Source organism: Meleagris gallopavo, unplaced genomic scaffold, assembly GCF_000146605.3.
Source record: "Meleagris gallopavo isolate NT-WF06-2002-E0010 breed Aviagen turkey brand Nicholas breeding stock unplaced genomic scaffold, Turkey_5.1 ChrUn_random_7180001879934, whole genome shotgun sequence".
Classification (NCBI taxonomy): Eukaryota; Metazoa; Chordata; class Aves; order Galliformes; family Phasianidae; genus Meleagris; species Meleagris gallopavo.
Window position 1 is genome coordinate 91,700 of NW_011144226.1, and position 10,477 is coordinate 102,176.

The following is a 10,477-nucleotide window of genomic DNA, read 5'->3' on the forward strand; positions in this document are numbered from 1 at the left end:
TTCTCTCTTTTTTTTTTTTTTGTTCATCTGTGGCTTGCAGGACATCAGCTTCTAGAAGTGCATCAGATTAAAGGAACTGTTCGTGTTGAAGTCAGCTTTGTAAAGTACAGGAGCAGTGGTGGCCCACAGGTGAGCAATGAGGAGCCTTTGTGGTGGACAGAGGGCCTGGCCATTTGGTGACAGATCTCCGTGGTACTGCAGCAAGACACGTTTTTAGTTCTAAATACCAACCTTTGCAGCTTCACAGGGAGAGATTTCTGTCGGGAGAAATGCCCATCTGCAATCTGCATCATCATTTCCTTTCTGTTGGGGAGGAGGAAGAGAGTGCAGCTTTTGTAAGCTGAGGAGCAGCACTGATGGAACACTGCTCTGATTTTGTTCGTGTTCCTAGGCACCGTCTGGCTTATTTACCTCTGTGGAGTTCCTGCTGGTTGAGGACGTGATGGTTCAGCCTGATAACATCACTGTCTATAACCACCCTGCTGCAAAGGTAACAGCACCATTCCCAGCTGTGTTGTACCTGCAGGCTCTATGAAAACGTGTAACAAGTGATGCCTTCACATTTTGGAGCGTAGTGAAGCCTCAGAAGAGCTGAGGACTCAGGGCTCGGTTCTTTGATGGGATTTTGTTTTCATTGGCAGGAGCTGTTCCGTCTTCTGGAAGGTTCTGGGTACTTCCTGGTCAACAGCAGCGAGGAGGGAATCGTGAACGTGAGATACTTGGAGGCAGACAGTGCCATTGAGGTGATTGCTGTGCAGGGGTTTGCACTGCAGGAGCTCGTGTTGAGGAAGGTTCAACCTCAGAAAAAAGGAAGAAATCAATCTTTCACTTTGCTTTTTGTTGGTTTTTTTCCCCTCTGTCTCCTGGTTGGACTGAGACGTAATGAGTTCCTTACCAAAATCCCCTCCTGCAGTTTCCTGTGTCCTCCTGCAGTACCTGCAGTGCAGCTCCTTGGTTGAGACCCAGAGGGCAGAAGTTTGTGGCTGAGTCAGAAGTCAAAACTTCACAGGTTTTACTTGAGAGAGAAATCTAATCTCACTGCCAGAGGACAAAGACTGAACTGTGTGGCTTAGAAGTGGAAGCCGGATGTGTTCAGGTTCCCCAGGCCGGTGCACTGCTCCCTTTGGTACAGGAAGGATCCCGTGGGAGCTGTGCAGGCTGACCCAGGTCCCATAGCTGTGCTCAGCGCTCAGCGCAGCTGTGTGTTGGAGCAGAACACCTCATTTCTGTAACAGGGATGGAAATATTTTCTCCGGTTGCTATGGCTCTGCCTGTTTGCTTTCCTTACAGGTCACCCCTTTGCAGCCTGGATTTTTAAGCCTGGCTATCCACGATTCCTGTTTGGCCTCCTTGCCACCAGTTGCAGCCCACGTGCGCGTGTCTGACGTGCTCGAGGTGGAGGTGGATCTCAGTGAAAAGGTGCTACAGCCCTGGGGAAGCCCCGCTGGTCCTAAATTATTATTATGGGCTGCGTTGCCCACCCAGAGGAGGCAATACCACGAGAGGAGGCTTAGCAGCTCGCATCCAGAGCCAGGAAGGGTGTGCGAGTTGCTCCCTTCCCTTCCTCCCTCCTCTTCCCTTCAATGCAGGCTGAGGTTGGCAGGAGAGTTACGGCCACTGTTCGAGTCCTGGGTTTTCAGCGACTTCCCCTGCAGAGTAAATACTTCAAGTACATGAAGCTTCAGCTGCAGGCAGCATCACCTATTGTGAGCCTTGTGTGAGTATTGCCTTGGGCTGGGCCGTTCCAAAGCACCGCCTGGTAATATTCACCTCGTGAGGAAAAACAGAACTGAGAACTCCAGGGAACGATTTGCGTTACTTCAGGCCTGGTAGCTCTGTCCACGTGTTTCTCTTTTGACAAAGGAGTCGATTCCCTCACATTGATTGTGTTTATGGAGTGGTGGTTTGCCACTCAGAGCTCTGTGCTGTGGAGAATACAAGCCTCTCTGTTGTGACTTGCCAGCTCAGCAGTTCCTGCCCGAATTATCTCACAGTTTCTCATAGGAAATTAAAAGTGGAGTCATGCTAAAGTGTCTTCCTAGGCAAGTGGAGGAAGTGGGAGAATATTCCCAGTTGCACGTACTTCATGCTGTTGCCGTGGGCCAGACGACTTTGGTAGCTACAGCCTGGGACAGGATGGGCAGAAAAATCACTTCCGCTCCTCGGAAACTTGAGGTAAAGATGCACAGCTCTGAAATCTGCTCATTTTTGGCTGCTGTGGAGTCCTTACGTTCAAAGTGCTTCAGGGGAAATAAAAGCAGCTCTCCACTGCTTGCGTTTTGGCAGCGCGGCCCGTTGTTCTGCCAGCCCTTCCATTCAGAAGGCAGAACCACTGCCCTCGCTAGAAAGCTCTGTGCAAGGCTGTCCCCAGATCCCCTTAGACTTGTGAGATCCAGCAGCCCTTGTGCTCTGTCTGGTGTATAGAAAAAAACCCGTGTAATGTTGTACAGCAGAATATCCTTCCCTTCTGCCAGGTCTTTCCTCCGTTTAAGCTGATCCCAAGGAAAATCACCCTTATTCCACACAATATGATGCAGGTGAGCGTTTTTTTTTTTTGCTTCCTTTCCCCCTTAGTACTTCATGGTATACTTCACAGTGGTGAAAAGAGCTTAATTAAGCTTAGGAGTAAAGGCTCTGGATCTTAATAGTGGTCTTACTCCCAAATCCTGTCCTGTGGCAATCTGGTGGTGGTCAGACCTCAGTTCGGTGCTTGAAGGTGGGCGCCGCATTTCAGAGCCCTCCTTGATGGTTGAATTGAGCTTCAGTGCTGCAGCTTCTGAGTGCTGGGATGGGAGAGCTGGGTGCTGCAGACACGGACTCAGCAGGGTGCTGCCTCTGGGGCAGGTGTGATGCCAGTCCTGACGCTGCGTGCTCAGAGGGCACGAGGACGCGGGTGCATTTTGGACTTTGTATCCTTTGAAGTGAAAGGGCTGCAATGGGAGAGGTGTGGAACGGGCAACTGGAGATATTCATTCCCTACCTCGCAGCGTCGGGATTTGCTAATTGATGTCTCCCTTAATGAACATCTCACCCATTTAAACGTGCTTCAGGTGATGGCTGAAGGTGGTCCCCAGCCACAATCCATCGTCCACTTCTCTGTCACCAACCGCTCCGTCGCTGAGGTCAGCTGCCTTGGACACGTCACAGCAAAGGCAGTGGGAACAACCAGCATCCAGGGCACCGTTCAGGTGGTCAGCGAAGACACAGGAAGAGTGGCAGTGTTTTCACAGGTCTCTTCCCATTGCATTCTTTACTCTCTCTTCCCCTTGTTAGGCTTTTGAATCGCGTCGGTAGCCAGACCTTGAAAACCTGGCCTGGGCAAACCTCCCATTAAGGGCACGCAGATCTGCCGTTTGTCACGTATCAGTAAAAGCAGTTTGAACGGTTAGAAGCGGGAGAGTTGGCCATCACAAGTCGAGGGGAAACTTCTCCACTCTGCTCTTTCTGGCTCCCCCAGCGGGATGCAGTGAAAGGCAGTGCAGGAGTGCAGGAGAGGAGGCAGCAGGAATCCACGAGCTTTACAAGAAACCTTCGTGTGTTGGGGTGGTCAGCAGTCAGCAGCGCTGCAGTCTGACCGTGGGGAGGTGCTGGCTGCCCCTTCCCTGCCTGACAGGGAGCAAAGCTGCAGGCTGCAAACGTCACCATTCACCGCTGTTGAATTTTGCAGGATGAAGTGGAGCTAGAAGTGATCCAGTTAAAAGCAGTAAGAATTCATGTACCCTCCACAAGGCTGATCGCAGGCACTGAGGTATTGTAGCCCACACTGAAAACTTCCGTTGGCCAAAAGATCAGGAAGGTTCTTAACCTAATAAACTGATTAATAAATGCCTGCAGCTCTAAACCCTGAGCTCAGTGCTGACTGGAGTACAGCAATCAGTAGAAAGAGCTCCTTCAGTCTTAGAGTTCATTCATTCAAGCGTGCAGCAAAAAGTAACAGCGTAGATTAGAGAGAAGCACCAGCCCTCTCCAGCTGCTCACATGGAATCCGAGTCTTGCAGTCTGCAGCTCTGCCCTTAACTGGATTTATGGGCTGGGAAACAGCTCTGTGTGAGCGTGAGGGCAGCAGAGATGGATGTGGGTTGGTGAGGAGCCTGGAATGCCACGTCACAGCGGCCAGAGGGAGCTGTGTTGTAGCAGAGCACTGTCTGGAATTCCTTTGTGGAGATTTGGAGGGCTGTCGTGTGCCTTCAGTGCTTTTAAAAACAAATGAGAGATTCTGAGTGAGGATTTTTGCAGACAGAGTGGAATGTGTTTTTAAAAACGGAATTTCTCAGCTGCTGCAGAATATCTGGGCGTGCTCAGAGAGCTACAAAACAGCAACGTTTCCTTTCCTCTCCGTTTCCCTGGAGATGCAGGGGCTGATTTCAGGTCTTGAAATACACATTCAGTGGATTTTTGGTGGGAAGAGGTTATGACCTCCTCACTGCTGCCAGGCATTTAAGCCAGGGCGAGGAGGGTTTCTTTTGTATTTTAAAGGACTGCAGAGAATGCGCTGCTGTATTGAGTCCATTACCTGTGTGTCAGACAGAATTCCCCAGTTTTAGGGGTTCACTTTCAATTGCTAATGGCATATAATGAGCCCCAGTGGCTGCTCTGCCCTGCAGGGTTGGGCCAGGAGGCCCAGAATGCGGGAAAGCTCAGATGCCCTCTGGTGACAGCATTCTTCCTTGGTGACACTTCCCTCTGGTGACTCTTCTTCCTCTGCAGATGCCAGTCTTCGTGATGGGGCTGAACAACATGCTGACTCCCTTTTCCTTCAGTAATGCTAACTGGGAGCTGAGTTTCCAGTGGTCAGTGAGCAAAAGAGATGTCCTAGAGCTGCTTCCTCGACACGGGAGGGTATGGAGAAGCCTCCAAGAGTGGCCTTACGGCACAGAGTGCGTGGCTGAAGGCCTCGGGAGGTGGGACAACACGTAAGCAGTCGTTAATCCGAAGATGGGTTGGCCTGCAGCCGAGCTGTCTCTCTAACAGGCTTCCATTCAGCTCCCAGCACAGAACAACGTTGCTATGGTCGTGTGCACGAGGGCAGCAGGTAGAACGAGCATCAGGGTGAAGGTGCAGTGCCTGAATGCGTCTGCTGGGCAGTTTGAAGGGAACGTGACTGAGCTGTCAGACGAAGTACAGGTCCTGGTATGTGCCACGGGCTGGGCTCACTGCAGAGGCAGCGTTTGGAGTGGGAGACACCTGTGGGCAGCCTGCATGAGCAGGTGCAGCAGGAAAGCTTCGTTTGGGGGGCACCTGTTGGGCATGGCTGCGAGGGGAGCTTCACACCTCCTCTTTATGTCCGTTTTTGTGGTGACAGGAACTGCTTTTCCTTCACTCCTAACTCCCAGCTGTTGTTAATTCCGCTTTTCAGTGTCTCTGTTTAATAATTTCTTTTTGTTCTGCCTGTAGGTATTTGAAAAGCTGTCTGTGTTCTCTCCCTCGTTTTCCACTGAGCAAATTTTAATGTCCACGAATTCTCAACTCAAGCTGTACACAAACAGGTAGACAGAAAGGAGAACCCGGAACGCAGGGCAGCTGACGATGTGTTTCTCTCCTGGCAGCACGTGCAGCTGCCTCTTAGCTTATTTTTCCTGTCCCGAGATATTCAGCAGAGTCTCACATATTTCCTGCTCCAAAGTAGAGAATTTGAAGCGTGCTCTGCTTCAAGCTGCTGTCTGAAAAGAATGTATTGAGTGTGGGTCAGCAGGGAGCAGAAAACACTCCTCAGGTTTTTAAAGGGACACCTCAGGCTGGGTGAAACGTTCCCCACCGAGCACTAACAGTGACAAGGTTAATCTGAGAAAGCAAACTCCTGAATTCCTGCCTCCAAAAGGAGATCTCAGCTTTGGAATCTGCCTGCACTGTTGGGGTTTTGGTGGTAGGTTTTGTTGAGATGTTGGTCTTGAAGAACTTGAGAGTCATCCTGAACATTTTCACGGTCAGGAGAAAAAAAAAAGAAGGAGAAGATGAGCTGCTGCTGCTCGTTGCTTGAGAGTGAAACGAACTTCCAGGCTGTGCAAATCTAACAGTGCCTTCTTGCTTTTGTTCCTGGCTCAGGGAAGGGGCCGCGCTTGTCAGCTTCCGGATCTTGCAGTGTTACCCCAACTCCTCAGTCCTTGAGGAACGCGATCAGGGTCTCCTGAGGGCTGGACCCATCCCGGGCATTGCTGCATTGGAGGTGACTTCCCTGGAGCTCTTTGGAGTCAATCAGACAATGGTAACCAGTATCCAGGTGAGAATTCGGGCAGCGCTCAGCCCCCAGGGCTCGCAAGGAAAGCACCTTGGCTCAGCGTAACTTTACTTCTCCAGGTTGCACCCATTTCCTATATAAGGATAAACGTCAGTCCCCAAATCTATACCAGCAGCGGCGTTTCCTTGGCTGCCTTCCCCCTGGGAATGTCCTTCCTCATTACAGTTGAGTTCCACAACAGCATCGGGGAGAAGTTTCACGCCCAGCACGCCCAGCTGCACTTGTCTGTGAACAGGTACGGTGCTGAGGGCTGCCTGTGGCTCACGGGGGGGAGAACTGCCACGCTGACACATCACGAGTCACAACAGAGATGTAAAGATCCGTCTTAAACTTGAAATACGTTTGAAACCAGCTGTTGAGAATTGAGAGCCCGTCGCCAATACCGCGGCAAGGTGTGGGAAACGCACAGCAGGAAACACCTGCCTTTGGAGGGCTGGCATTTAGCAGCTTCCTCTTGGTTCTCAGAGACGACTTGCTGCTCATTAGACCCGCAAACAAGAATCACACCTACGTTGCTCAGGCTGTGAGCAGAGGAGTGACGCTCCTGACCGTCCAGGATAGGAAGCATCCGGGTGTGGTGGACTGCATCCCTGTGCCTGTGGAGCGTGCCATTGAGCCAGAGCTGCCCGGGGCCCTTGCAGTAGGAGATGTCGTCTGTTTCAGCTCAGCCCTCGTCAACCAGGAAGGTTTGTGTGCCTTCTGCTGGAGCTGGGCTGCTGAGCGGCGAGTCTGCTTTGCCTGCAGGAGCAGAGGAAGGCCGGGCTGGTGGGGTTTTCATGGGATGCCTCTAAGAATTGTGGAGCCTTGAATCTTCCCTGGGATGGCTGTTGTGCCTCGGGGTGGGGATGGAGCTGCATCCGCGTTCCTGGTGCTCGCAGCCCCTGCCTCCTGTTTGCAGGAGGGCTCACTTCCTTCCTCTTCAGAGTTCAAGCGTGGGCCCAATTTTATTATCTTTGACACAAAAAGAGCATTTTTGCCCGTTTTCCCCAACTTCAGAATGGCTGTTTTGTAGACGTTCCAAGGACGGGCAGCTCGGGGCAATTTACTGGTGCTTAAACAAAGCCTTCCTTAACTGCATTAAGAGGCTCCGTGCGTAATGGGGCGACAGGCCTGCCTCTGTGCTTTTATTGCTGGCTAATCAGAGCTGCATGGAAAATTAAGTCTCTGATAGCATTTTTAGAATAAAAAGAAGCAGAGAGAGCAGAGAGCCTCCCAAGGAATGCGGAAAGCTTTCTCCCGTTCCGTTCAAGTTCACTTGAGCATTCTTCTTACTTGCTGAACCCCAAACTTAACCTTCCAGTTTATGGTCCTGATTTATTGAGGTGAATATGACTTCTAAGCTCTCTGAATCAGCGGGCACTATTCTGGTGTATTCAGCTGGGAAATGTGGGGAAGGAGTTCCCCTGAGGAGGCCTACAAGGAGGAGACCTGTAAGAACTCTAAAAGATGCACGGGAAGAGATTTGTGGTGCTCACTGCTGGCTGAATGCAGCTCCTCAGCCCTGCAGCAGGGGGCTGGAAGCTGCCATGCAGTGCAGCCAACTTGCAGCCCAATGTTTGCAGGTGAGCCGGGGACGTGGCACGTTTCCCCCCCTCCGTGCTCATCGTGGACAGCGTGAGTGGAGCAGCGTTAGCAAGGAGCTCTGGAACTGCTGTGGTCTTCCTTGATATCCCAGGGATAGTGAAGACACACAGAGAGGTATTTAGCACCGTTCCCCAGGGGAGAGACCGCTCTACACAGAGGATGGGGAGGCAGTGGAACAGGTTGCCCAAGGAGGCTGTGGATCCCCATCCCTGCAGGCATTCAAGGCCAGGCTGGATGTGGCTCTGGGCAGCCTGGGCTGCTGGTTGGTGACCTGCACACAGCAGGGGTTGGAACTGATGGCCATCGTGGTCCTTTGCAACCCAGGCCGTTCTATGAGCCTATGATTCTATGAGTCAATGATTCCATGGGTCCCTATGGCGCCGCGTGGGTCCCTGTGGCACCCTGTGGGTCCCTACGGCACACTATAGGGTCTTATGGCACCCTATAGATCCTTATGGCACCCTGTGGGACCCTACGGGACCCTATAGGATCTCATGGCACCCTGTGGTTCTCAGGGCAGCCTGGGCTGCTGGTTGGTGACCTGCACACAGCAGAGGTTGGAACTGATGGTCACTGTGCTCCTTTGCAACCCAGGGGTTCTATGAGTCAATGATTCTATGGGTCCCTATGGCACCCTATGGGTCCTTATGGCACCCTGTGGGTCCCTAAGGCACCCTATAGGGTCTTATGGCACCCTGTGGTTCTCAGGGCAGCCTGGGCTGCTGGTTGGTGACCTGCACACAGCAGGGGTTGGAACTGATGGTCACTGTGCTCCTTTGCAACCCAGGCCGTTCTATGAGGGGGGCAGCCTGCTTCTGCATACCAGGACTGTATGTGTGTTGATGCTGTTGTTTGCCAAGAAGAAAAGCAGTAGTTCAGCTGTTATCTCTAAGGCTGTGCTGATAAGAGCACGCAGTCCCTGGGGAGGTAGGCACTGTTAGAACAGGGACTGACAGCCGGACCTGGAGTTGCTCTGAAGCTCCTGGCAACCAAACTGCAAGTGAAGGGCTGGGTAGAAACAAAGCAGGGAGGGCTCGGGTCTGATTTACATAAAAGGTGTTTTACCGTGCTCGTTAGCGTGCTTCGGACTAATCTTTAATTACCCAGTTAGCAGAGCTGTGTAGAAGAACAGAAAAAAAGAGAAGCGGTCAATTTCCCTGCTGTGTCTGTTTTGGATCTTTCAGGTCGCAGTCAATGGCTCATCACACTTACATCTCCAGACTGCTCAGAAAACCTATTTAACAAACGCTCCCAATTCCTCTGCCTTCCACCTTCTCATTGCCACGGGCAGCGGGAGAGAAACCCTCCAAGGTAGGAGCTGCCTCTATAAGCGCCAGACCTGGGGTTTCTGATGGGGAAACCTTTGCGTCTTGGGGCAAACTGCACCTCGTTTTGCTGGCGGGGGGGAGGCTGATGGATTCATCCCCGTGTTCTTCCCGCAGGCTCCTGCAGCTCCGCTCAGGTCGGTGCCATCACGCAGCGCCTGCTCCCGCAGTCCCACCTGCGGTGCCGGCTGAAGTTCAGCAGCGCCGTGCTGGGCGTTGCAGCTGGGGATGTTTTCCACGTGAGCCCAGAGTTCAGCACCCAGGAAGGTAAGGGTGAAGACCTCGGATCCAGACGCGGCGCTTTGGCCTTCGTTCCGCTGCTCTCTTTTTGTTCCGTTGCGAATCCTGTCTCAAACGCAGGTCTCTACGTCTGCGTAATCACTGCAAAACCGCAGCCCAGGGAAGCCCTCCTGGAGCTCAGCACAACCCACTCCTCTGTCCGGGTGGTGGTTTCTCTCGGCGGCGACACGCAAAGCATTCTCATTCCTTTCCTCCCTGCCTTCTACCTCGGTCACTCAGAATTGGTGTTCAGCACCACGCAGCTGAGCCGCGTGCTGAGCGTGCTGGGAGCCGAAAAGGTCCTGGAAAAACTGGAGGTATGTAGAAAAGCTTTGTTCTTGTGTCTGGGGGCAGAAACACAGAGCTGCCCCGGGACGAGTCCCTCTCGGTCATTGATCCCGTGGGTCTGTGAAAGCAGTCACCATTTCCTGCATTTGGAAGCAGCTGTGCTGGGTGATGCTGCGTTTCTCTGTCCCCAGCTTCAGCCCAGCTCTCCAGCTGTAGCAGTGACGCCTCCCGAGTTCTTTTCCAACCAGCCCGGCCTTGTGCGTTACGCCGTGCGTGTGCTCGACCTCGGCTCCCTCCAGCAGAGGCCGGCGGTCTCCATCACCGTCTCTTGTCCTCTCACCGGCCAAAGGGAGGTGGTCACAGCCAGAGCCGTGGCGGGGGAGCAGCCCGCGGGTGAGTGCCCTCGTCTGGACCGCTTACGGTGCCCCAGTTCAGCCCGATTTACCGCTGCCGGCCCGGTTCTACGCTGATCCTGAGGTGCTGCCCCTCGCCGGCCGCTGGGGGAAACTCTCAGAGCTGCTGTCTGTGCACGGCTGACCCCCCTCTCCTTTGCACCGCAGGGCAGCGCGGCGCGGTGGGAATTCACCGGCAGCTCGTGAGCTCTTACCAGATCCTCCTCTTCACTCTCTTTGCTGTTTTGGGATCGACAGCTGTTACTTACCTCGGTAAGTGCACCGGCTCTGTAATCCACTAACGAACACCTGCAGAAACGCAGCCTTTGGCCCATCGCCCCCTCCTCCTCCTCCCTGTTTCCCCCCCATTGCCC

At 53.0% G+C, this 10,477-nt stretch overlaps 1 protein-coding gene across 1 annotated transcript in view; it reads left to right on the forward strand.

Annotated features, from left to right (window-relative positions):
* The window catches only part of NUP210L (nucleoporin 210 like), a 22,317-nt gene that overhangs the window by 11,160 nt on the left and 680 nt on the right, over window positions 1–10,477 (forward strand). Inside the window, 22 exon segments of the mRNA XM_031557614.1 lie at window positions 15–129; window positions 392–490; window positions 642–743; window positions 1,291–1,419; window positions 1,590–1,717; window positions 2,043–2,175; window positions 2,475–2,537; window positions 3,051–3,230; window positions 3,668–3,748; window positions 4,708–4,839; window positions 4,972–5,130; window positions 5,395–5,486; window positions 6,043–6,217; window positions 6,295–6,470; window positions 6,701–6,921; window positions 7,798–7,824; window positions 7,827–7,933; window positions 9,004–9,130; window positions 9,262–9,411; window positions 9,505–9,740; window positions 9,903–10,104; window positions 10,272–10,376. Of these exon segments, the coding sequence (XP_031413474.1) occupies window positions 15–129; window positions 392–490; window positions 642–743; window positions 1,291–1,419; window positions 1,590–1,717; window positions 2,043–2,175; window positions 2,475–2,537; window positions 3,051–3,230; window positions 3,668–3,748; window positions 4,708–4,839; window positions 4,972–5,130; window positions 5,395–5,486; window positions 6,043–6,217; window positions 6,295–6,470; window positions 6,701–6,921; window positions 7,798–7,824; window positions 7,827–7,933; window positions 9,004–9,130; window positions 9,262–9,411; window positions 9,505–9,740; window positions 9,903–10,104; window positions 10,272–10,376 (2,939 nt within the window).